Source organism: Antechinus flavipes, chromosome 4 (assembly GCF_016432865.1).
Source record: "Antechinus flavipes isolate AdamAnt ecotype Samford, QLD, Australia chromosome 4, AdamAnt_v2, whole genome shotgun sequence".
Classification (NCBI taxonomy): domain Eukaryota; kingdom Metazoa; phylum Chordata; class Mammalia; order Dasyuromorphia; family Dasyuridae; genus Antechinus; species Antechinus flavipes.
In genome coordinates this window covers 151,237,501-151,265,215 of record NC_067401.1, presented here as the reverse complement: position 1 = coordinate 151,265,215, position 27,715 = coordinate 151,237,501, and the positions used below count along the sequence as shown (strand labels likewise).

Sequence of the window (27,715 nt, the reverse complement as noted above, 5' to 3'; positions counted from 1 at the left end):
TTCCTAAAAAGTTCAAAGCTAAATAAATGCCTGGCTTCCAGGTTTTAATGTTCTGGGAAAATGACTTGGTTTGAATTCTAACCACCCCAATTCCCCTACTCTAAGACCCTGTTTGCCCTGGTTGTACCTTTCCTTCTTTCCCTTATCTGCCATGATTGTATTGATGACATATTTGGATCCTCCATTCTGCAACCAGTTTTTCTACCTCCCACCTTCCCAGTCCCCATAGACCAATACCTGGGACAGACTGGGATGGGCTGCTGGGTGTGCCATAGCCATAGTCATTGACCGCGATGACTCGGAAGTCATAACTGACACCATGCTTCAGGATGTCCATACTAAATGTGTATGAAGTCACTTCCTTAGGAATGTCTTTGATAAGGATGTCCCATAGTCCTTCATCTGCAAGATCAGAGAAGAGATTAATCTTTGGGGGAGGAGGGAAGGAAAGGGAGGCAAGGGCCCTCATCTTGCATCTCCATCTCCAGGATTCTTGTCTGTTTTCAATATATGCCAGTGGTACCGACTGACTACTTTCCCTACTCCATCACATTGTAGCCAACCTTATCAGCAGTCCTTTGTTCACTAAATTAAAAAAAAAAGATTAAATTGTAGCAGGAAGAATTTATGTTACAACTTTTCACCTACAAAATCCTTAATACTGTGAAATACTTCTAATGCCAGTCAATAAGCATTTATTAAATGTCCATTCTGTAACAGACAATAGATCAAGAACTTTTATATGATTAAGTTAAATTTTATCTTTTTCCTTAAGAATTGAACCTAAAAAATAAAAAGAATGTGGAGGATCTGAAGAATAGCATATCTTATAACTGAAATACTAGGCAATCTCTCTCTCTTTTGTTTGTTTGTTTGTTTGTTTTTCTGTTGTTTGCTTTTCCTTTCAGTGTTGATTCAGCTATTTTCCTTCTTCTCTTTGGGGAATCACTTTTATATAATTTTTGAACTTGGTCAATGGACCTCTTTATTCTGTTTGAGTTTATATGATTCTTTCCCCAATGGGATGTAAATGACCATGACCTCATAAAAAAGTTATGATGAAAAGCTGTAAAAATTCAAGAACAGACAAACACCTTTGCTCCTCAATCACTGATCTTGTAGGCAGGGAAATAAGGATAGGAGAGGGAAGGGGTATCTTTTGTCTCAAGGGAACATGCTTTGACCATCTGGATGAAGTGAGACTCAGTGGTAAGGGCAAGAATCTCATAAAACAGGAAGTTGTAAAACTACTTGAGTTGGAGAAGGACATATGTATGAGTATTATGGTCCTATGCAACCCTGGATTCTTTGACAAAAGTCAAAGGGCATTAGCTTTGCAGTAAGAAGATTTGGATCTGAAATTTGGTTTTGTACTTGCTACTGGTTTGGAGATTATGCAAGGAGAAGCCAGAGTCAGCCAAGGTGAAAAACTGCATGGGGCCCCCCTTTACCCCCCAGAAGATTAAGGCAGGAGCTAAGTATTGAGAAAGAGGGTAAGAATGAAAATAAACTACCCCAAGGCAGCAGCATCCAGACAGGACCCCCTAGAGAGGAGAGGAGATTAAATAATGCTTATTTCTGATTCAAAGGGATCAAGGAAGACTTTTCTCAGAAAAAAAAAATCACAAACCAAGAACTGAGGCTGAAAATTTGTTAAAGAAAAAAGAAGAAAACATAGAATATAGTGAAGAAATAAAAGAAAAAAGAAACCTTGTGATAATGAGAAAGATGGGGGAAGGGAGGAAGGAGATGGCTTGGCCACCAGGACTACAAAAGTGGCTGAAAGAAATGAACCAAGAGAAAAACAAACAAAACAAGAATTCAGAAGAAAAAAAATGGAAAGGGGAATAAATAGCTTAGAAAAAAAGATGGAAAACCTTATTCAAGTAATGGATTCTCTGAAAAATATGGAACAAGCAGAATTCAACAATTCCCTAAGACAAAAAAATAAAAATTAGAACAAAGTTAAAGTTTGAGGAAAAAAGAAAACATGAAGTTTATGCCATCAATAAGAATTGATTAGGAAAATATTGAAAAGTAACAATTAAAGAATCAATAGACTTTTTGAAAACTGTTTAACCAAACAAAAAAATCTAGACATATTTCCAGAAAACATAAAAGTCAATCTAGAAATATTTTATTAGGCAACTTCTGAAAGTTGCTGAATACAATCAGGAATGTTATAGCCTGAAAGGAGGGAAAGCACATTATACTTACAGGCTTTTAGAAAAATGAAGTAATAACACTATTTAGTATATATCCACTGCATGGAATAGTATCTTAGTATTTGAAGGAGAAGCTAATCAAATTACTGGCAAAATAGATAATAGAATTATAATAGTTGGGGAATCACCTCCTCACTTCCATGACCATTCACAAACACATCCCCAGATCCAAATATTACAAATTATAAACAAAGAAGTTAAGGATCTGAACAGACTTGTAGGAAAGATAGATATGATAGCTCTTTGGTGATTACTGAATAGAAATAGAAATTATGTACATATTTCTCAGCTAGTTATGATACCTTTACAAATAATGGACATATTCTAGGGCACAAAAACTTCATAACAAAATAGAGAAAAATTAAACACATTTTTACTGGTCTCAATGCAATAAAAATGGCACCTGAAAAAAAGGTTTCAAAGTGGAACCTATTCTTAAAGAACTAAATTTAGTCAAAGACTAAATTGTGGCAATAATAATTAATTTCAGGAAAGAAAACAATGCGATAATGTAGACTTTTGGGATGAAGCCCAAAGAGTCTTTAAAAGAGAATTTACATCTCTAAACACTTTCATCAACAAAAAAGAAAAAAAATAACAAACCAATGGATGAAACTAAAAAAAAAAAATCAGAAAAGCAACAAATCCCAAATTCCTTAAAACACAAAAATACAAATTCTAAAATTAAAGACATAAAATTCAAATAAAAAATCACTGAAATAACTAAAATTAGCAGCTTTTAAAAAATAAATCAAATATTTGTTTAAACAAATCAAATGAACAGAAATGAAAAAACAAACTAATAAAACAAATTTATTGCCTAATCTAATAAAATAAGACAGGGCAACCAAGTTGCCAATATTAAAAATGAAAAGGAATAATTTGCAGTAAATGAGGAGATAAGGGAATTTATTAGAAGCTATTCTGTCTAGGTTATATAGCAAAAAATAAAATAGATGAATATTATAAAAACTAAAATGCCCAGGTAACAGAATATCTTAGAAAATTTAAATAATGAAATCACAGAAAAAGAAATCGAACTTGTCATAAAAGAACTTAGAAAGAAAAAAAAGCCAGAAACAGATAAATTTATAAATAAATCCTATAAAACATTAAAAGAACAACTAATTCCAATATTGACCAATTTGCAATATTTTCAACATGTGAATTTGCTTTATCATAAGAGAGAGTTTTATTTTTTTCTTTTTGGGGGGACAAGGAGATAAACAAAGGAAATAGAGGACAGTAATAATGATGCTTAAATAATGAAGAAAAAATTCAAAATTGAGTCAATGAATCATTAAAAAATAAATAGAAGATAGCACAAGCACTAAGGATATATTTATTTTTTAACATGATAAAAAGTACCTTTCTGAAGCCAAATGCTAGCATTACATTTTATTATTTTGTTGTGTCTGACTCTTTGTGCTCCCATGGTCCATATTACACTAACCCTGTCCATGGAATTTTTTTTGGGGGGGTGAAAATACTGGAGTGGTGTGTCATTTCCTTCTTCAGTAGATTAAGGCAAACAGAGATTAAGTGACCTGTCTGGGGTCACTTAGCTAGAAGTTTGAATTCAGGTCTTCTTGACTCCAGGCTCATGGCTCTGCTCTATCCACTGAACTATTTGGCTCCTTTTGTATCGCACACAAAGGTGAAACACTAGAAATCTTTTCAACAAATACACAAGTAAAGCAAGAATTCTCTTTTTCCCCACTATTATATGACATTGTTCTAGAAATACCAGCAATAGTAATAAGATAAGAGAAAGAAAAAGCATAAAGATAGGCAAGAAGAAACAAAACTCTCTCTTTTTCAAATGATATGTAGTTTAAAAATCTTGGAAGATCAGCAATGAAAATAAGACAATGAAGAGCCCTAATAAATAATCAGGACACAAAACAAATGCACAAAATCCAACATTTCTATTCCCTCAAAGGGAAAAATAGAAAGAAAAATTCCACTTAAAATTATTACAAAATACATAAAATATCTATTAATTGATTTTTAAAGGAACAGTCAAGACCTAAATAGAAACAACAACAAAATAATTCTTACAGAAATAATGAATGAATTTAAATTTAGCTTAAATTAAATTTAAAATAAGCTCAAATAACTAGAGGATATTTACTGATCATTTAAAGGAGTGCTAATATTTAAAAGACAATACTACTAAAATTAGTTTAAAGATTTAGTTGTATATCAATCAAATTACTTCCAGAGGTATTATACAGAGCTAAACAAAATAATGAAATTCATTTGGAGGAACTGAAAATACAAAATATTTAGATATTAAGAAAAAGAGTAGCAGGAAAAAGTAGAAATAACTTAAAGAAATTCTAGACTTATCAATTACTTTATTATGCAATAATTATCAAAGCTATCTGGTACCAGTTTAGCCCTACTTGCCCCCCAGAAAATCACATAAATGAAATAAAATAGATAAAGAAGAATCAGAAACAACTGGCCTCAACAACCCACTGTTTGATAAATCCAAAAACATATGTGTTATCTAGAAAAAAATTCCCTGCTTGACAAGAGTTTTTAGTAAAATAAGAAAGGTCTTTGGAAGTAATGAAGTTTTAATAAATATCTTATACCATATACACAGTTAGCTATAGAAATAATATGACTAAAAGCCATTCCTAAGTACATACATGCTCAAAGAATACTAACAAATTTTCCAAAGGATAACTGCAAATTATTAACAAGTATATAAAAATTGTCATAAATCACTAACAATTAGAGAAATTAAAATCAAAAGAATTCTGGTTTCACCTTACACTTGAAAATTGGGAAAAATGATAAAAAATGGGAATTTTTAATGATAGAGAGGTTATACTTAATATGAATGCATTTTAAGTAGTGCTATAAACTGGCTGAATTATTCTATAAAGTAATTTGGATATTTACTTGTTTTGTTTGTGTTTTTTTGAGAAGCAATTGGGTTAAGTGACTTGTCTAAGGTTACAGCTAGACTTCAGAGTCAATGTTCTATCTAATGAGCCACCTAGTTGCTTTAAAAGTTTACTAAGAAAATGAGTGATGTGGCTATTTCCTTTAATCCAGAGATTCTACTGCCAAACATATATCCCAAGAAGGTCACTGATAAAAGAAAAGTCCCATGTATTTCAAAATAGTTATAGCAATAATTTTTTTAGTCATGAAGAACTGAATAAAAAATAGATGATTATGAATTGGGGAATAGCTAAACAAGTTTTAATGCATGAAGATAATAGAATATTACATACTGTGATAAATGATGAATCTTGTGAATATACAGAAGCATGGGGAAAACTTATATGAACTGATGCAAAGCAAGATAAACAGAACCAAGAAAACAATACATGACTACAAAAAATGTAAATGGAGAAAATAATTACAAAACAATAAAAACTGAATGCTGTGTACTTTTTGTGACAGTAAGGAACAGCAATCAGAGTGTATGCCCTTTGATTGGTCAATGACTAACAAATTGTGGCCCATGAATATTTCTGTGTCAACAGAATATGTTGAATATAGAGAAATATGACGTACATAAACTGAGGTAATATCAAATATCAAACTGGAAAAACATCACTGTGAAACAAATGAAAATGTATGTTTAGTTTTCTGCTTGCTGACATAAAGATTGATCGACTTAGAATGCAGGACACTTTTTTTTTTGGATGTGACCAATGTACACATTTGTTTTGCTTGACTTTTATTATATTAAAAGGGATTTTCTTTTTCTTGCCTTCTCAAATCGGAGTGGGGCTAGGTAGAGGAAGAGAAGGCACAATGAAAATAAAATAAATTTTAATTGAAAATTTTAATACATTTAAGAGAAAGAAAATGAATGTTACAAAGAATAATCTTATGCCCTTCAAAACTACCTGGCTCTCCTTTAGAGGTAGGACCTCTTTTATAGCCGTTGTGCAGAGATATGGGACAATGCATATATTGTTACATTTTTTCTGATGTTTTAGTTTTTTTTTCTCTTCTATATTCTTTAAAAAATTCTTTGTAAGGAGTAACTTTTTAGGAGAATAGAAGAAGAAGAAGAATACTAGGGAAAATTTGTTCTTGTTGTTTACTTGTTCCAGTTCTTCATAACCCACTCAGGGTTTTCTTGGCAAAAATGTAGGAATGGTTTGCCATTTCCTTTTCTAGCTCATTTTGCAAATGAGGAAATTGAGGCAGACAAAATGAGGGCACTTGCCCAGGGCAATGCAGCTAGTAAATTTGTCTGGGATTTGAACTCATGAAGATGAGTCTTCCTGACTTCAGGCATCTCATGTGCTACCTAGCTTGTCATGAGGGGGGCATTTAGGTGATGTAAATAAAAAAAAAACTATCAATAAGCTTAATTAAGGGGAATAGGTGCTACAGTGGATAGAGTACCAGGTCTGGAGCCAGGAAAACTGTTCCTTGTGATTTTAAATCCAAATCACATCTTGTTTACCTCAGTTTCCCCATCTATAAAATGAACTGGAAAAGAAAATGGAAAACCACTCCAACATCTTTGCCTAAATGGAGTTACAAAAAATTGAATATAACTGAAAGACAACTCCATACTAAGAAGATTAATTAAAAATAGTGTGCTATGAAATTAGATTGACCAAGCTAAGTCCCAAAGAAGACATAAAAGAAGGCATCTTTCTCTCCCTTCTTTGCAGAGGTTACATACACACCTTGGCTGTGGAACACCAACAATAATATGTTAGTAGCATTATTGAATTGTCTTCCCTTTCTTTTTTGTTTTCTTTGTTTGAAGAGTGGCTCTCTGCAAGTAGGAGGGTGAGGATCATATGGGGAAATATAGATAGTGCCAAAGAGCATTTATTTTTTTAAAAAGTTGAGATCTTCCTCTTGCTACTTAATCTAATCCATTCCCACAGTAAAAGGAGAGAAGAGAAGGAGCTCAATAAGGGCTGAGGGGCAACCTCAGAAGTTGCTAGAGAGCCATGGTACAAGCTGTTTGTAAAGAATGTGTTTACATGCATATGTTCATGAACATGTGTGGAAGTGTCTCTTTTTAAACATCTCATTTTATTTTGGAAAGTGCACATTGGAAAATAGCTCATGATGAGAGAGGACAGGGGCTGTCTTTGAAATTAATCATGTTCAATATTTTTTAGTACAGAGAAATGCATGAGTTTCTAACAGTAGAAGAGATGTGATTTGTAAAGTTAAAGAATGGGGGGAAATGGGAGTGGGGGTAACATGCTGGGAGAAGGGAAGGCCATACATTATAAAAAGACACAGCAGTGTGTCTTATACAGGATCCTGGAAATGGTGATAGGCAGAATGCCCCAACTGGAATTCTTAGAGATAAATTCTGGAATTCTGGGACATATTGAACAAATTTCCAGGGATATCTAGAAAACCAACAGGCTTCTAATATTCTCATTCCATATTTCTATCCTACACTTCTCTGTTCCTTAGTAGTATAAAATATGTCAGTTAATAAGCACCTACTATGGTGTGAGGATCCCTTGACTAGCTGAATGAACTTTATTACTAGGTGCACTGGGAATATATTTGAGGAGCCAGCTGGGCTGAGCAAAAAGAGCCAGACCAATGTTTATTCTTCTCATGTGGAATGTTCACAGATGGATTTAGTGGCTATTACCATTTCAATTATTAGTTATTGCAATGGTTGAGTTTTAGGGGCTTGGAATGTTTTGATATTCCTGGAATTATTAAATATTTGCTATTATAACCATGAGCTCTTTGTTACAATAATAATTATAGCATTTATATAGTGCCTTAAGATTTACAAAGAGCTTTATGTATATTTTTTGGTCCTTACAACAAACTTGTGAGATAAGGACTACTAATATCCCCATTGTGGGGATGAGGATGAGGAAACTGAGGCTAAAGAAGGTACAGATTTTAAGTGTCTGAGGCAGTGTCTGAATTCATGTTTTCCTGATTCAAGGTCCCGTACTCTATTTAGCAGCCAAATCAATATCAATATTGTTATTGCTTTTTGTTATCAATGTTAAAAACTACTGAAATTAGTAGATATTTTTCATTTAAATGACTAGTTATTCATTCTGCCTTCTTGGCAGTCCTTAAGTGACTACTGACATCATAACAGATACAGAAATACCTCCCTCTTCTTTCTTTTTTTTTTTTTAGAAATTAAAATTATTGGATATTTTTCATTTTAATTACTATCTATTTACTTTGTCTTGACAATCTCTGAATGATTACTGACATCAGAACAGGTTCAGAAATATCTCCTTTTTTTTGTTAAAAATTGAAATTATTGGATATTTTTCATTTTAATTACTAGCTATTCACTATAATTTCTTGATAGTCCCTGAGTGACTACTGATGTTATAATAAGTACAGAAATGCCCCCCTCTTTTTAAATTTAAATCAACTAAAGTCTGATGTCACCAAATACTTGATGTCTTGTGACAGTAGCTCTGTTTCTGACTGACACGTCTGATTAACTTGGAAGTCTAGCAAGAGAGATAGCTGGCAGTGGCAGCGAGTTTCTCGGGATAAGCAGAGTCCTGGAGAATCAGGTGTCCAGCTAGTTGTGCAATGAGAGCTAGGAGAGCAGCCCCTGAGCAAACATCAACTGCTCCTTCTCTGATGGCTTTGGAAGTTCTTGTGATTCGATTGACAGGAAAGACTAGTGCAATAACAAGAGCTACAGGAGCTGTATAGGAGGCGAAACAAGATTTAAAGAGGCCACTTTGAGAGTCCTGGAGAGGTGCTGCAGTGGTAATAGCCCCCTTCAGTCTGACCTCTGTTGGGAAAAGGGATATCCAGGCATGGACACATTGCAGCTCCCTAGGTCTGCACGTATCACTCTGACTCTGGGAATATGTCTGATGGGTGACCTTGGGGAGCGGGGGGAGCAAAAACTCTCTGTAGGGATAAAAACTACCTTTGAGTTGGGATGAGCTTGAGCTGAGTCCCCTTTACTCATAATCTTTTGGCTGAGAGTCCATATTTATATTATAAATTCCCCTGAAGGGGTGGGATTCATCAGCTCTAGAGAAATCCCAGTCTGTGTAGTCTGCTGTCCAGTCTCCAAGAGGGGGCATTTCTGGAGCCGTGGGAACCATGAGAAATGGCTCTGACTACTCAAGACTTTTTAGAGCAATAGTCTCCAAATGCTTTTTTGATGGTAAAAAATAAAAAAAAACAAATAAATAAAAAGGACAAGATAAAAATAAAATCACTATTTTAAAAATAATTATCTTATTTTATTTTACTCACAGTATAAAAAACCCCTTTTTGCTCCCACTTGAAAATGTAATAATTTTTAGCTACAGCAATGTGATTGATTATATTTTGTTATTTTTGAACTTGTGGTTTAACAATTAGTCATGTAGTGATTTAAAGGTCTGGTTTTAAGTTCAGTTGATTTCCATTCTTGGGTTATGAATGGCTGTCACTGTTGAAATGGGTAGAGCCAATAAGAATAAATACTTATTGACTGTGCTTACTAAATTACAACACCCATTTTCATTCTTATCCACTAATTATGCAAAGGCTTTTGTTGAATCACAGCCAGAACATTTCCCAAAGGTCTGGTTCTAAGTTCAGTTGATTTCTACTTTTGGCTTTCGAATGGCTTTCACAGTGGAAAAAAGATACCTCTCCAAGATGGATAGCCCCAAATGAAAGAAGTACATTATTAACTGTGTTTACTAAATTACAACACTCATTTTTCATTCTAACCCACCAATTATCCACAGTTTTTTGTTGAATCATAGCCAGTACATTTTCTGTCTTGATGGAAGGTGGCAGGGAATAGTCTCTGGAGTTTAGAAGGTGCCTGTGGCAAGTAGGGAGATGGAGGCAGTATCATTTGTGGTGAGATGCCTAGAGAAGTCCTGGGTTTCTGCAGATAGATGACCTTTTAAATTTATTTCTAAACTGTTCAAAGGGCTGGGGAAAAGTGGGTGGGTCTTTGGGAGCACGATTGCAGAACTGAGAGATGTGTCTGAGCCCTGTCCATCCTGCTGCTACCTCTCATCTCTTGCAAGTTTAGTTATCTGTTTCTTATAGCCTCTCATTTCTGTAATTTTGCCAGGACCTATTATCAATCTTCTTTGGGGAATGGGGAGGCCTTCCAAAGGATCTGGGGGAAAAGAGTCTTGGGAGCAGTATAACTCTCAAATACAGCTGTCCCAGGTATAAAGGAGCTCATATTCTTGGGAAGCATTTCTCCTTTCGTGGGTCAGCTTGGCTCATCATCATCCTATCATCTTGGGATTTTTGTGCTGTGTTTCCAGTTCGTCCTGGGCTATAGAGCATTTATTTAATACATCTTCCTCTCAGGATGAGGCCCTGGAAGGGTAGCTGAGGAAATAGGGTCTGCCTATCATTAGAGTATCTAGCTGTACTCCCAGGCAGGGATTGGGTATATGGGAAGCTCAGTTAAAGGATATAGTGAGATGTGCACTGTTGCAGCAGGGTGAAAGATAGGGACATATGGAGTAAGGAAAGGAGGGAAGTAGGCAGTAATGTTTGACTGTACAGCAACTTGAGTGCAAGCTAGGAAGGGGGGCAGCAGAGGCAGGCAGAGCTGATGCTGTTCTTGTCCTAATATTTTGTGAGTTCCCAGTGGACCATCTCATGTACTCCCTAGGGTATGTTTATACCCCATCTTGGAAATTACTGATCTAGAGAATGCTGAATTCCTTTTCTCTATTCTTCAGTAAAACCTATGCAAGCAAACCAATTCAGGGCATCTTCCTCATGTCAGATCACAGGAATCTATTGAGCACAATGGTCAAAGCCAAAGACAGCTGAGGCAGCAGTGTGATTCATGGCTATTCAGCCAAGGTAGTCTCCCTTTCCAACTCTGGTGGTTCAGATGGCCTTAAAAACTCTGGGGCTTGTCAACTTAAGCCGCTTGTCTTAAGTAATGATAGTCCTCAGGCTATAGTCAAAATCTGGTGGCTTGTCTAGACACTAAAACACAAAACTAGTTTTTCTTTCTGAGGCATGTGGGTGACCTCTGAGCCAGACTAGCTTTTTCTCCTAGAAGAATGTACTAATCCTTAGATATTACCTACCATGTTACAGTTTTTATATCTCTGTATTTATCTTCTTTCTTTCTTTCTTTCTTTCTTTCTTTCTTTCTTTCTTTCTTTCTTTCTTTCTTTCTTTCTTTCTTTCTTTCTTTCTTTCTTTCTTTCTTTCTTTCTTTCTTTCTTTCCTTTCTTCCTTCCTTCTTCCTTCCTTCCTTCCTTCCTTCCTTCCTTCCTTCCTTCCTTCCTTCCTTCCTTCCTTCCTTCCTTCCTTCCTTCCTTCTTCCTTCCTTCCTCCTTCCTTCCTTCTTCTTCCTTCCTCTTTCTTTTTTCTTTCTTTCTTTCTTTCCTTCTTCTTCCTTCCTTCCTGCCTCTTTCTTTCTTTCTTTTTCCTTCCTTCCTTCCTTCCTTCCTTCCTTCCTTCCTTCCTTCCTTCCTTCCTTCCTTCCTTCCTTCCTTCCTTCCTTCCTTCCTTCCTTCCTTCCTTCTTTCTTTCTTTCTGTCTTCCTTTCTTTTTTCTTTCTGTCTATCTTATCTACCTATCTATGTTACAATACTAGATACTATAGGTCCTCAAACAGCATTTTCTCAAATAAAGGAGAGAAGGTTTCTGTAAGAAAAAGGAAATCGGAAGCACGAACAAGATGGATTGTGGAATATATTATGTCAGGAAAGCTGGAAAGCAAAGATAACTTTGGACTGAGTAGTACAAGTGTAATGTACCTGAGGGTCGGGCCTCTATGACATAGCGAGTGATAGGGCCTTTGCCAGGATCTCCGCTAGACCAGTGGATGGCGATAGCTGAGCTGTACCGGATGATGATGGGAACTCCAGGGGGTCCGGGAGCACCTGGAGGAATTCAAGGACAGTCAATCAATCAGTGATTATTTTTTAAGCAACAAAATCAAGCACTGTGTGAAGCACTAGCACAAATAGGAAGAATGAATTGATTCCTACTCTCAGCGAGTTTATATTCTGATGGAGGGACAGGTATATTAAAATATATACAGCCTAAAGTCAACAAGTACAAATACACAAACACATATAAACACATATGTGGAGAGTCAAGTATTTCTGTCACATGTAACTAATCTATTCCACTAATTCACCACTCTATTTCTTAGCCAGTACCAAATACTTTTGATGACTGCTGCTTTATAATATGGTTTTAGGTTTGGTACAGCTAAATCAAAGAAGCATTTCTGAAACTCCTCTTTTCTAGACACTATGTAAAGTGTTGGAGATAATAAGAAAGGCACCGACAGACTGGCCCTCAAGGAACTCACAAACTAATGGAGGAGATGATATAAACATCCAGATACAAACTGGAAATTATCCTAGAAAGAAGACATTAGTATTAAGAGAGACCAAGAAAGGTTTTATATAGAAAGTGGGGTTTTAGTTGAGACTTGAAGAAGGCCTGGATTTTGGGGATAAGGAGGGAGAACATAGCAGGCTTGGGAGACAGCCAGGGGAAATGCACAGTGAGGAGGAGATGGAGTGCATTGTGTGAGGAATAGCAAAGAGGCCAGAGTCACTTGATCCTGGAGTACATGAGGAGGAATAACAGGTAAGACAAAGGTACAGATGGGAAGGAGTGTACACATAACTCGGGGAGAGCTACCCCACTGTCTCCTCCTCCAACAGCACTGCTCACTTGAGGAGTACTTAGAGAAAAAAAGGAACCTGAAATTTTGGACACTTTGTAGCCTTTCAATAAATGTTTGTGATGGACCTAGGATTTAGCTTGTGAGGCCTGATATTTGAAATAGGACGTCTCATTTGAGTCTTTTCAACAATGAGGTGATTCAAGGCAATTCCAATAGACTTGTGATGGAAAAAGCCATTTGTCGAGAGAAAGAGAGAGAGAGAGAGAGAGAGAGAGAGAGAGAGAGAGAGAGAGAGAGAGAGAGAATGAGTTATGAAGATTGACTGTGGATCACAGCACTGTATTTTACCTATTTTTGTTGTTGTTTATTTGCTTTTTCTTTCTTTCTCATTTCTTCCCCTTTTGATCTGATTTTCTTGTACAGTATGATAAATATGGAAATATGTTTAGAAAAATTGCACATGTTGACCTATATTGGATTACTTGCTGTTAAGTGGGGAGAGAGGAAAAAAAAAATTGGAACACAAGGTTTTGTGAGAGTGAATGTTAAAAATCTATCTTTGAATATATTTTGAAAAAATAACAAGCTATTATTATTATTATATAAAAAAAGAAATAGACTGTCTCAGCCTACTGTCTTGCTACCTATCTATTCAAATTCTCTTAAGTGTTTGCTATAAATCTAAAGTATAAAAATGAAAAGGTCAGAAGAGGAAGTGGTGATGGTGATGTGATTTCCCAGTCATACAGGCAGAAGAGTTGGAAAGATAGGTGGTACCATATTGGATAGAGCGCCAGGTCTGAAGTCTGGAATATACATCTTCCTGAGTTCAAACCTGACCTCAGACTTCTTGTGATATTGGGCAAATTATTTCCCTTTTATGCCTTAGTTTTTTTTTTCATACCTGGTAAATATTGTAAATAGAATAGGTAGCTTCTAAAGTGTCTGCCAGGTATAAATTAATGATCATATAAATCCTGATTCTGAACTGACTGGGTGAGTTTGAATAAGTCATTCCTAGGCTTCATGAGTAAAATGAAGGGGTTAGACTAAGTCTAGGGTGCCTTTTCCCTCCAAGGTACCTTCAAGATCTTAATTTAAGATGCCCCGAAGGAAGAAAATGAATATTTATTAAGCACGAGCATTATGCTAAGTATTTTACAAATATTATCTCATTTGAGCCTTATAACAACCTTGTGAGGATGGTACTAATAGTCTCTTTTTACTCTTGGGGAAATTGATTAAATGACTTACTCAGGGTTACACAGTAAGTGTCTGAGGCTAGATTTGAATTCAGGCCTAGTGCTTTATTCACTTAGCTTGCCTGTCTCCAGCAAGGTCTCTAGCACCTTGGATAGGTCCTCTATGGAGCGTTTATGGGAGGATATTGTCCAAGAATACAGCTCAGGATGTGAAGATATGCATGAGTAGTGGTTTGCCCCAAATGTGGGAATTTTATCATCACTGTACCTAGAGTCAGGAAGACCTGAATTCAAACTCTGCCTCAGTCACATATCTGGCAAGTTATCTTAATCTCTGCCCTCCTCAGTTCCCTCATATGTAAAATGGGAACAATAATAGCTTCTACCTTCAGGGTTTTTTTGTGAGGATCAAATGAATTCTGTGTAATGTACCTTGCAAACTTTCAAGCTCTACATAAATGCTATTAATGTGCTAATATTACCTCTGATAATAACTCACTAATGGGTCAGACAATAATAGTAGAAGCATCATTATTATATATTTCCTGGGAAGAAAAGGAGAATTCATCATCTCTTCTAGCCCGCCAATTACCATAGATTAGTTTATCAGAGCAGCTAATTGTGACCACTGGAGGTAAAGAAAATACTTTGCAGCAGCAAGATTGTGTGATGATCAACTATGACAAACCCAGCAATTCAGTGATCCAAGCCAGTTCTAATAAACTTTGAATGGAAAATGTCATCCGTGTCCAGAGAAAGAACTATGGAGACTGAATGTGGATCAAATCATACTGTTTTAACTTTTTTCCTTCTTTTTTTTCTTTCTTGTGGTTTTTCTCTTTTGTTCTGATTTTTCTCTCTCAGCATGACTCATATGTAAATATATAAAAAATTAATGTACATGTACAACCTAAAACAATTAAAAGTAAAATAAAAAATAGAAAAAAGAAAATGCTTTGCCTTTGTGAATGAGATAGGACAGAGAAGTTTTCAGTTGTCTGGAAGAAGATGACGAGCTTCATTGATGACCTCAACAATGAACACTGGGTGGCAAGAAGTCAGTGATAGGACAGCACTAGGATAGACCTTTGTTTCTGAAGTGTTATACTGAATGTTATATGTTATACTGAAATGTCCAGGGGAGGTGTTGAGTAGAGAAGTTTGGAGTAGAAGATGGGATTTGGAGAGAGATGAAGGAAATGCTGATAATGCAGAACAACAAAGACATTTGGCTCATTTTACAAAATCAGCTCTGCTTGGAGATCATGAACATGGAAAAGATGTCCAAGTCTGGGATGTTGCTATCCAAAGATTGGCAGGGGAGGGCTGGAAGTCACAGAGGTGACAATCACAGGATTTCATCACTTTGTAGTTCAAAAAACTGAGGCCAAAGGGGACCTGTAGAGTTTGGTAAATCCTAATCACAGGATTATAGATTTAGGGTACATCGGAGATAATTTAACACCCCTTCCTCCATTTTACAGGTGTGGAAACTGAGGCCTAAGGTAACCCCAGAAAAGCTATGGCCTTATAATTTTCAAACCTTTCTTTCTTTCTTAAATATTTATACCCCATCCATCCCACTCTCTGGTCCTGGAAGTATCATGCAAAGACAGAAAGTAGTCAAGCTGATCAAACTGGAGTAGTGAGGTGACAATCCACTGAATGAGTATGTTTATGACACCCTCAGAAAACGGGGGCCTCAGCACACAAGTTGGGGTTCAGAGGCTGAGCAATCCAGAGACAAGGAGAGTCACACTAAATGTGTTACACCTCTCATCGCTCTTCAAATCAGAAATCTCTGGCAATGTCTTAGCTCAATACTTGGGAGAGAAGAGGAACATAGTTTTAAAAAGAAAAGCAGTTTATACTTATCCCAGATATTTTCCCCCCTTATACCCACTTGACTGCATTTTATTTTTTAAAAGACCAACATCTGGTCATTCTGATCTGGTTCATTTACAAGCTCTAGTTAAAATAGACTTTAAAATTTTTTTCCCCTTTCCCTTCAGAGGGCTAAACAATCTGGAACACTTTATGCTTTAGTCTAAAACAAGCCAAACAAACCTTTCCTGCTTGCATATCACTGGTAGGCCTGCCCACTTGTCAGACTGCTGGTTTTGTTTATTCCCTGGTGTTTGTAAGGGGAGTAAGTGGGCAAGTTAGCTGAGCAGTGTCATGAATTTTAGGGGCTGGAGTTTGGGACTGATGAAGGAGAAACCCACAGGGGAAGTCTCCTGGACAAGATTCTCTTTCTTCCTGCCCTTCTGACTTCCAAGAGAGCCCTGAGGACCCAGACACAATTCTGTAAGAAGGAGATTGGAAATGAAATTCGACCAGAAACCCAAAACAAAAAGTACTGCCAGAAACAATGCAGTAAAATGAACTACATTCTGCAGTAAAAAAGTAATAGAGGTAATAGCTGGAGGCTTGACTCAATTTCTTCCCATTGTTATTAACATGGGTTCAGATTATTTAGGTAGTGGAAAGAGTAGAAAGTTTCTCTTTTTGTACATAAATCACAGAGGCAGCTAAGTAGATAGAACATTAGGCCTGAATTCAGATCTGGCATTGGTCACTTATTGTGTGATCCTGTGCAAGTCATTTAATCAGTTTCCCAACAATAAAAAGGGAATATTAGTACTACCCTCAAAAGGCTGTTATAAGGCTCAAATGAGATAATATTTGTAAAACACTTATACTGCCTGTAATACCCATATATTTGGAATCAGAGGCCCCACTTCAAATCCTGGCTTTGAACCTTATCACTTATGTGACCTTGGGTGTCAGTTTTCTCAACTGTAAAATGAGGAGATTTAACCAAATGATCTCTCTGGTCCCTTTTACTCTAAGTTGTCTATCCTTTGGTGAATTTTTAGCTTGAATTTAGAATGTGTAGCTCATCCCCTTTGCTAGTGTTTCCCTTTCAATCTTAAAGACTATTTTTACTACCACAACCCTTGCTGTTTCCCTGGGTTTGGAACAAGGTAGGATGACCACATGGAATAAGGGACATGGGTTTAGTGACCTGAATAGCTGGGTGAGGTGACTAATATTATCTTCACTTTTTTAATTAAAGCTTTTTAATTTTCAAAATATATGCATGGATAATTTTTCAATATTAACCCTTGCAAAAACCTTGTGTTCCAATTTTTCCCTGTCTTCCCCCCACCTTCTCCCCTAGATGGCAAGTAATCCCATAAATGGTAAAATATATGTTTAATCCAATATATGTATATATATTTACACAATTCTCTTGCTACAAAAGAAAAATCAAATCAAAAAGGAAAAAATGATAAAGTAAAATGCAAACAAACAACAACAAAAAGTGAAAATGCTATGTTGTGATCCACACTCAGTTCCCACAGCCCTCTCTCTGGATGAACAATTGGAATTGGCCTGAATCATCTCATTGTTGAAAAGAGCCATGTTCAAAAAAAAAGAAAAAAAAAGAAAAAAAAGAAAAGAGCCACATCCATCAGAATTGATCATCATATAATCTTGCTGTTACCTTGTACAATGATCTCTTGGGTTTACTCATTTCACTTAGCATCAGTTGATGTAAGTCTCTTCAGGCCTTTCTAAAAGCATCCTCCTGATCATTTTTTATGGAATAATAATATTCCATAACATCCATATACCATAATTTATTCAGCCATTTTCCAACTGATGGGCATCTACTCAGTTTCCAGCTTCTTGCCACTATAAAAAAGGCTGCCATATGTGGGTCCCTTTTCCTATCTTCACTTCTTTAGAAGGAGAGGAAGCAGCAGTTGCGTGAGCCCCTGGACACTGTCCAATGTCCTAGCAATTTGGGGATTTTCCTAGTCCATGTGGAGAATATTGTCCTGGGGCCTGGAATCTTGTCCAGGATTTTTCTGGATTATTCCTTGTTTTTCTTAACAAAGGTCTCAACTAAAAAGATGCTTCAGGCAGAGCTAAAATAGTAAAGGAAAAGCCAGTACTTAGGTGGATCTTTCTTACCTTCTCCTGGACCTGTGGTGATATTGGCTTCGATTTCTGGCCCATAGGTGAAGGTTTTGGCCCGGATTCGGAATCTGTAGGTCATCCCCTCTGCGAGGTCTTTCACTTTCAACCACAAGGGACTATTCCCTTTTACATCAACTGTCACGATCTTGCTGACCCCTGTGGAACCAAACACAAAGAGTGGGGATTGCAGGGATAGAACTACTGCACAGGGGCCCATGAGGGGGAACTGCACTATAAGAAGCAATATGATATGGTGAAAGGAAAGGGAGGTGGAATCAGTAGAACATAATCTCCCCAAGGACAGAGGGACTGTTTTGTCTTTATAAATCCAGTTCCTAGGATAGTCAATGCTTCTGTTCTGGGAGCTTTTTCCCTTTCTTCATTTTTCCCCCTTAAGATAAGGGAGACTGAATATTGAATGGCCTTTATCATATCTAGTAGCAGTCAGCAAGCATTGATCATAACAGAAGTGAGAGATAAAAAGATAAGACTTTTGTTGCATCAAAATGTACCATATCTAAGGAGATGACATTGAATTTGCTTTAAAAGGATTCATCCCTGACTTCAGTAATGATTTTTTATGATACTCTGGGTCTTTGCCTTTGGACCCTGAAGAAACCTACTTAGACCTTAGTTTTCATTTTTAAAAGAGAATACTTGTATTATCTGTATTGACTCTTGTAGACTTAAGCAGCAAAGTTAAAATGGTCAAAGCCTAAAGTACTGGAATGGGTGAGGATGGAAGGGCCTTTAAAATATATGTGAAAACAACTAATATGGAAATTTGTTTAAAATGTATAACCTATTTCAGACTACTTGTTCTTTTGGGGAGGGGAGAGTTAAGAAAGGGAAGGGGAAAAGTTTGAAACTCAAAATCTTACAAAAAAGAATGTTAAAAAACTATGTTTACATGTAAGTGGAAAAAATTACTATTAAGTAAAAAAAAAATAAAATGTATGTGAGTAATTATTCTTAGACATCAGTTATAACTAATGACCTTAGTCTTTGGAGTGTGTGTGTGTGTGTGTGTGAGAGAGAGAGAGACACACAGAGACAGACACAGAAAGAGACACACATAGACAGACACTCAGAGACAGAAAGAGAGAGACAAAAAGAAAAAGAGAAAGAAACTGAGAGACAGAAAGAGAAAGAGAGGAAAAGAGAGATAGAAATGGAGGAACAGAGAGAAGGAGATAGACAGACAGACAGAGATAGCATCATGAGAGATATTGGAAAGAAAGGGAGAAGTGAGGGTCAATCTCATCCTTCCAGCGCCTCATCTGTAGGAACATATAAGTACCACTCTACTGAGAAACCAATCAAAGCAAAGTGCTTTGAGATCCTCTGCTGAGAGCTTTTTTGGATGGACTGAACAGGCGGTCACTGGCATGTGTACTTCCTCAGTGCACTCCCCTTTTGCTTTCAGAAAACACAGCCCTGCTCTTGGTTCCCTCCCCTGTGATCCTATCTCTTTCTTGGGGCTCAGCTTCCCTTATTGTGTTCTAGAGTTTGACAATACACAGTGCTGCTTTGGAAAAGAGTCGTGGGCATGCAGGTGGCAGCGGGGAAGACTGAAGGGCCATTGTTTTGTGGACAGGGCCCTGGGGCTGACCCAGAAATGTTGGCCACAGACTGTGTTCCCAGGGTCCAATGGGCTCTCTTCACTCCATGTCCTAATGAGTCTTCCCAGCTGAATTCTGGGGGAAATAAGGCAGGCGGGAGCTTGGAGGAGGCTTCAGGGATAAGAGTAATATCGGGGACGCCCTGGAGGCACTCACCTTCAGCATCCTAGAATGTCACCTGGCCCAACCCCAAGCCCTTTTAGAGCTCTTATATGCCGGCCGTCAGGAGGAATTTGACACCAGCAGAAAAGAGCCAAGCCGATTTCCTTCCCCCTCAGCTTCTCTTCCCACTGGTAAGATGATTATCAACAATGAAATAACCAGGGATTTGTGGACACTTGGCTTGTATGGGGCTCAAAACACCCTGATTACTGGGGGGCAGCCATCACTGTGGAGAGATTCAGCAGCAGTCCAAGGCCACATGGCAAAATACTGCCTGGGCTTCGAGGACAGGATGGGGAAGGATCCAAATGTCCTGGTAGAAGCTGCTTTGAGGTAGAAAAGTGAACAGGGAACTCCTGTAAGGTACAGGAGACCTAGATTCAAAGATCAGATAAAGATATATAGAACTTTTGGAGAGGATGAGTTACCCTTCTGGATAAGACCAGGAGAAGGAACTCTGACAAGGCTCACTAAGCCCGGGCAAGGTTGGAAATCTGAATCCTGTATCTCACTGCCTCTAGAAACTGAGTCTTCACTAGGACCCTTGAGACTTGACATACCACAAAATTAATAATCATGTGTCATGGAGTGTAGAGTATTTTGGCATGAAATACTTGTTCATGTGTAAAGAATGAGGATTAAAAAGAGACATCTGTACATCCTCCCCCTAGTTGTGGGGCAATTGGGTAGCTCAGTGCCACCTAAGTGGAGTCAAAAAGACCTGAGTTCAAGTCTGGCCTCAGATACCTAATTGTGTGATCTTGGTCATATCATTTAAATTTGTTTGCCTCAGTTTTCACATTTGTAAAATGGGAATAATAATAATAGTATCTATCTCCTAGGGTTGTTGTGTGAATCAAATCAAAATAATTGAAAAGAACTTAGCATAGTACCTGTCACATAGTAAGAGCTACATAAATGTGATTACTAACAGAATACTATTGTTTTATAAAAAATGGTCAGCTGATTTTAGAAAAGCCTGGAACAACTTACATGAACTGATGCTAAGTGAAGTGAGCAGAACCAGGAGAACATTGTATATAGTAATAGCAATAATGTGTGATGACCAACTGTGACAGACTTAGCTCTTCTCAGCAACTCAGTGATCCAAGGCAATTCCAATAAACTTTGGATGGAAAATGCCATCCTTATCCATAAAGAGGACTATGGAGACTGAATGCGGATCAAAGCATATTATTTTCACTTTTTTTTCTTTCTTGAGGTTTTACCCTTTTGTTCTGATTTTTCTTTTCCAACGTGATTCATATGGAAATGTGTTTGAAATGAATGTATCTATTTATATATATAAATGACCTATATCAGGTTGTTAGGGAGGGAGGGAAGAAAATTAGAATTCAAAATCTCAAAAAAATGAATGTTGATAACTTTACACATTAAAGAGGGTGGGAGATGGGGAAGAAGGGAGAGAATCTGGAACTCAAAGGTTTTTTTTTTGAATTATACTAATAGTTTTTTATTTTTCAAAATACATGCAAAGATAGTTTTCAACATTTACCTTTGCAAAACTTTGTGTTTCAAATTTTTCTCTGTCCCTCTTTTCCTCCCTCCCATTACTAGACAGCAAGTAATACAATATAGGTTAAATTATGTGCAATTCTTCTAACACATATCCACATTTATCATGCTGCACAAGAAAAATCAGATCAAAAGAGAATTTTTAAAAAAGGAAGAAAAAACAAGCAAGCAAACCAACAACAACAACAACAAAGGTGATAACACTATGTTGTGATCCACATACAGTCCCCACAGTCCTCTCTCTGGATTCAGATGACCCTTTCCATCACAAGTCCACTGGAATTGGTTTGAATCATCTCAGTGCTGAAAAGAGCCAAGTCCATCGTGGTTGATCACTACATAATCCTGTCATTGCTGTGTACAATGAGGAACTCAAAAGTTTTAAAAACAAATGTAATTGGGGGAAATAAAAATATTGTTGAATGTTGAAATATTGAATGTTGAAAGTCATCTTTACATGTAATTGGAAAAATAATATACCACTAAAATAAAATGGGGAAAATGAAAACAAACAAACAAACAAAAATGTTATTACTATGATTACTTCAGTCTTGCCAAGGAACTAAAGTAATAAACTTTAGACAGTGCTACAAATAAAGCTGAATAGGCTCCCTGATGCTTTCTAAATTTGCTAAGGACTCCAATCCTGCCCATCTTCCTGAGGCTTTACATTTTACTTAGATGAGTCTTAATTCTAGTTCTGTTTCATCTTGTTTGGTTTCCAGTGAGACATGAAATCAGGAAATCTGAGTTCTAATCTTGCTTCTGTCTTAACCAGCTGTGTCACCTTGGAAAAAAAAATTACTTCACTTAATGGAGAATCCATCCACGCTAGAAGAATGAAGTGAGATCAGAGGAGCTTTGGAACCAAGTAGTTCATAGGGATATAGAGCAAAGAAAGGCATTCTCACTTACCATCCACTGGAGTGCAGGGCTCATAGATTAGTCGGTAGCCCTCAAGGACGCCATTGGGGAAGAGAGGAGGCTCCCAGGACACATTCACTGAGGTTGTGGTCAGCTCACTGAATTTGACCATGCTGGGTGCACTGGGAGCTGTGAGGGAGCCAATAGTTCTTCAGAATTCATCACAAAGCCCATGCAATCCATTTATCTGTTCAGCAGAACAATTCAGCTGAACAAAGAGCTATCTAATACCCTTTGGGGGAATGCAATCATTCTCAAGCTCGGTCTCCCCCCCTTATTGTGGGTTTGGAACCCCTATCTAGACTACTTTCTTGACTCTGAGACTTCAAAATACCAACAAATCCAGTGTCCTGATATTCTGATGCCTGTGTTCTGAGACTGGAAAAAAAAAATGAAGTGCAAAGGAATATAGTGGATCCCAGGTTTTCCCTTCAACATTTTATTTATTTAGCAATTACTTAACCTTAGGTGCTGGGGGTGGGGGGATTTATCTTACTCTGTGGTAGAGGTTTCCTTGCTACTGAGGGAGGACTAAGACCAGCTCTTAAGGTTATTTTGGGGCAGAGAGATTTCCTTGGCTTTCATATTTACTTTGAAAATTCTAGGGGGAAAGCAGGGTTAGAGAGGGGAAAAGTGACAAGAAAAGAAGATACATAAAAAAAAAAATTTTTTTTAACAAGAAAAAGAGATAAGACTTGGGCCTCTAGAGAAACTCCCAGAGCATCAAGGGACACAGCTCCACAGACCTTGGAGGTCTCTGAGGCTGCCAGGGCCTCCCAAGGAGGAATATGAGAGCCAGAGACTGGGGATCTGTTGAGTGCATTCAAACCCTTCACAGAAGGATGTTTTCATAGCCTCCAGACCCCTGGAGTGACATTGAAAACACAAAGTCTGAGGAGCCAAGTAGGGGGAGAGGGGAAGGGGAGGAAGGGAAGGAAAAAAAAATCACCAACTCACTACACCACCCAATTCAGAAGCATATAAGGAGGCTTCAGGATTGATAACTGTGGCTATTATTGTCCAGCTTCACCTTCCCTCTAAATTGGAACCAGTCCCAGAGGCGACTTCCGTCTCGGACTTTGGGGAAGTAGTGTCAGCCAGCAGTCTTTGAAGGAGGAAAGTTCAATTCAGCCTAGTCTTGCGGCTCCCCCCCACCTCTCCTCCCCAATACTCTGGGCTTACAGGAAAGTGGTGAAAGAACACAATGTCTTCTCTCTTCCAGGAGGGTGAAGTTTCTAAATTACCAGGGGTATACAGTCTACTAATTATACTAACAGGAGGGAGAAGGAGCCTAGATTTTTTTTTTTTTAAAGACCTAAATCCAATACTTTTATTTTTGACTTTAGAGTACAATCCGAGATATACGCTCACACAAATACAGACATCTGGTTCACACTGCCTTAAATCTTAGCTTAGATTGCTGAAATGGCAGATAATGGTGGCAAAGAAGATCCCAGGTAAGGGAAAATAATCACTGATTATTAATTTTAGAATTCTCAAAGCCTTGGAAAGGAAGACACCCCCTGTTGTTTGAGGGCAGGAGACTGGATGAAATAATATTTATATCTTATTTTCTGATACTAAGAATCAAGAAAACAAACTTGTCCCATCCCTTCAAACACAGGCAGGACAAAGGTAATTGCTGGGGAATCACATAAGGTTCAAGGATACTTGTCATGGTTGGAATGGGTTTCCGGGAATGGAAGGCGGATATTAGACAGTAGTGCCAGGCTGGTCAGGAGGAGGGAGGGAGAAGCAGTGGAAGAACAGGAAGGATTACAAGGCAGAAGAGGTGTAACATAGGATGGGAAAAGTCAGGGATGCTTGAAGTCAAGCTAGGAGAGATGGAGGAATGCTCACCAGTTAGTTCACCATGCAGATTGTTTCTCTCTTCTTTTCCTCCTATATCTTAGATCTAAGCCTCTCTTTCCTATTTTCTCTTCACTCATTGGATTCTAAAGAAGATTGCTGCCCTGGTACTTGGCATGGGTACCTCAGAACCGAATAATAATATTAAAATCTTCCTTTTTTTAATAAGGAACCCAGTAACCAGATAGGTAGGTGCTCCTTTTCTAAGTCAGAGCATAATCTAGGCTCCCACATTCCCTGGGACAAGAACAAATGTGGGGAGTATCATCCATTGCTCACCTGCTTGTTGAGTTCGTCCCTGACTGGGGGCACTCCGTGGCCCATCACCTGCGGCATTAAAAGCTGCCACACTGACCAGATAGGCAGTGTAACCAGTCAGGTTCTTGAGCTTCACGCCATTCTCAGGCAGGAAGAGTGTCTTGAGCCTTTCTGTACTGTTCCGCCGTTGAGCTTCCCAAAAATAAATCTGTGAACAGAGGTAATTGCAAGGAGATGGGTGAGGCTCAAGACAATGAGGCTCTTAGGCTTTCTAGCTCCCATAAGACATGAACTTTAGAGTCAATGAAAATAGCTTTTGAGCTGCTTGGGAAGTAAAATGAGAAGAATGAATATTTAGCTGTTTCTGAGAATCAAAATGAAGAACTTTTCAGTGGCCCTTCCATATACTTGTTTCCCCTTATGTTTATCTACAAAGAATGTCTCTATGTGCTTGTGGAAGTCTGAGAGAGAAGGTGCCAAGTCCTTAGTTGAGGTGTATAAATTTCTACTATGTACAATTTATTTTCTTTAAAGTACATTTCAAATTTAACAAATTTGTTCTAACAATTCTTTGCTTGCCTATGTCCCCTTCTGAAATTTCTTCTTTTCCTTTTAGAATTAAAAAAAATTCCATCATGCTTCTTTTTTCTGATATCAGGATTACTCCATGATTCATCACCAGTCTTCTGGAATCCTGACTGGTCATTGCATTACTCAGAATTCTTAAGTGTTTCACAGTTGCTTTGATTGTTTCATTGAATACAGTCTTGTAGTCATAATACAAATTGTTCTCCTGGTTCTAGTCACTTCATTCTGCATTACTTCATATTAAGCCCTCCCAGCTTTCTCTGAAACCATTTCTTTCATCATTTCTTATGGAACAATAGTACTATGTAACACTGACATACCGAAATTTGATTAGCCATTCACCAATTGATAACATCCATTTTGTTTACAATTTTTTGCTACTATAAAAAGAGCCATAAGAAATATTTCTGTACACATGAATTTTTTATCTCTTTGATCTCTTTAGGGATATGTATTTAAGTGGTGTAAAGTGACAGACTGGAGTCAGGAAGGCTCTTTGAAAGTTTAAATCTGGCCTCAGACACTTAGGCTGTGTGACCTTGGACAAGTCATTCAAATTTACTGACCTCAGTTTTTTCATCTGTAAAATGAACTGGAGAAGTAAATGGCAACCACAACAGTAATTTTGCCAAGAAAATTCCAAATGGAGTTATGAAGAATTTGACATAATTGAAAAATGACTGATTGATAACTTAGTATTTATATATAGTTTAGTCACTTTTTGGGGACAGTTCCAAGCTGCCTTTTAGAATGGTTGGAGTGATTTATAACTCCATCAAGAATACATTAGTTTGATATTTAACATGTATTAGTCAACCTGCCATCTGGGGGAAGAGGTGGGGGGAAGGAGGGGAAAAGTTAGAACAAAGGTTTTGCAATTGTCAAAGCTGAAAAATTACCCATGCATATATCTTGTAACTAAAAAGCTATAATATAATAAAAAAGAATACATTAGTTTGCCTGTTATATTTCTGCTGTCCCACCAACAATTGTTATTTGACACATTTTCCAAACTGATGGGTATGAGTTAGTTTAGAATTACTTTAATTTGCATTTCTTCTTATTTGAAGTGATTTGAAGCATGTTTTTTATTTTGTTCTGGATGGTCTGCCTTTCTTATATGAAAATCATTCATTTATATCCTTTGACTATTTGGGAACAGTTCTTGTTTTTATACACACACAAAGACACACACACACACACACACACACACACACATACACATGTTCCCTATAAATCTTGGTATCAGTCCTTTATCAGAGAAATTTGCTGCAAAAGAGTTTTTTTTTTTTTCTGAGTTAGCCAGTCCTTTTCTAATTCTAATTGCAAAGATTTTGTTTGTGCAAAAACTTAAATTTTATGCAGTCAAAATATTTTATTTTATTTCCTATGATCTTTCTTATCTCTTATTAGTCAAAGATTCCTCCTCTCTCCATACTTGTGAAAAGTATTTCCTTTCTTACTCTTTTAATTTGTTCATGATGTGACCTTTTATATCTAAGTCATATATCCTCTTGGAGAAACTTGTTGTAGTACAATCTCAGATGTTGGCCCACACCTAATTTCTGTTTATCTCCTTTTTGGTTTTCTTAGCAATCTTTATTGAAGAGTGAATCTTTATCTTAGTCTTTCAGTTTCAGGATCTTATGTACCTATCTTATTCCATGAATAAACTTTTCTATTAAAAAAAAACCAGTACAAAATAATTGCGATTACTGCTTTGTAGCATTGTTTGAGACCTGGTGCTGCTAGACCCTTTTCCTTTCCATTTAAAAAAAGATTTCTCTTGAGACAATTAATCTTTTGTCTATAGATAATTTTTTTTTCTAGTTCTTTAGAGTCTCTCTGCCCTTCCTCGCTTCCCTACCCTGGTTATTAGAGATTATTCCAGTTTCTCATGGTTTTGGTTTATCACAATACTATCTGGAATCCTTTTCAGATATTTCCTGGCATGTGTATTGGGGATCTGGGTTCTGAAAACTCTCATCTGGTAATATAACCCAGCCTCTTAAATCTTAATATCTTTGTGATTCTAGAGCTTTGAAAGGAGCCACAGACATTTCCTTCATAAAATGAGTGGGATAAATTAGATAAATTTTAAAATGAAGACCCATTTGAGGTTCCATAGTCTATAACTGTCAATCTCCATCACAAAGATAGGACCAGAGGAAATTGAGATTATTTTTGCCATTTCAAGTTATCTGGCGCCACCTTCTGGCTCAATTGATCTTTACTGGTACTAGGTTCTCAAAGGCTTTGGATTTTGTTTCCCACTCCAAGGCAGCAGAAGGACCAAAGGAAGTGAGAGAGCAGGACAGGCTACTATGTTGCACTCAGCCAATTACAGTAATCCCTTGGATAAGGAGCCCAGAAGCCGGACTTCCTGATGCTTAAACCTTTGCTTTCTCCTGTATCTTCCCTCATAGCTATTATTGTTCAATTGTTTCCATTAACGTCTGACTCTTCTTGACCCCGTTTGGAGCTTTCTTGGCAGAGATAGTAGCATAGTTTTCAGCTTCCTTCTCCAGCTCATTTTACAGATGTGGAAACTGAGGCAAGCAGGATTAAGTAACTTATCTAGAGTTCCAGAGCTAGGAAGTCTCTGAAGTCAGATTTGAACTCAGGAAGCTGAGTTGTCTTGATTTCAGACCCAGCACATTAACCATTGAGCCATTTTGCTGGTCCCCATTGCTCTCTCATAAACTCTTCTTTAGAGAATGATATAAATAAAGGTGTGTT

General features: G+C 37.2%; 1 protein-coding gene across 1 annotated transcript in view; it reads right to left on the bottom strand.

Moving 5' to 3' along the window:
• The window catches only part of SDK2 (sidekick cell adhesion molecule 2), a 165,900-nt gene that overhangs the window by 25,036 nt on the left and 113,149 nt on the right, over positions 1-27,715 (bottom strand). Inside the window, 5 exon segments of the mRNA XM_051995180.1 lie at positions 238-402; positions 11,939-12,064; positions 18,012-18,173; positions 22,253-22,390; positions 24,410-24,596. Coding sequence (XP_051851140.1) covers positions 238-402; positions 11,939-12,064; positions 18,012-18,173; positions 22,253-22,390; positions 24,410-24,596 — 778 coding nt within the window.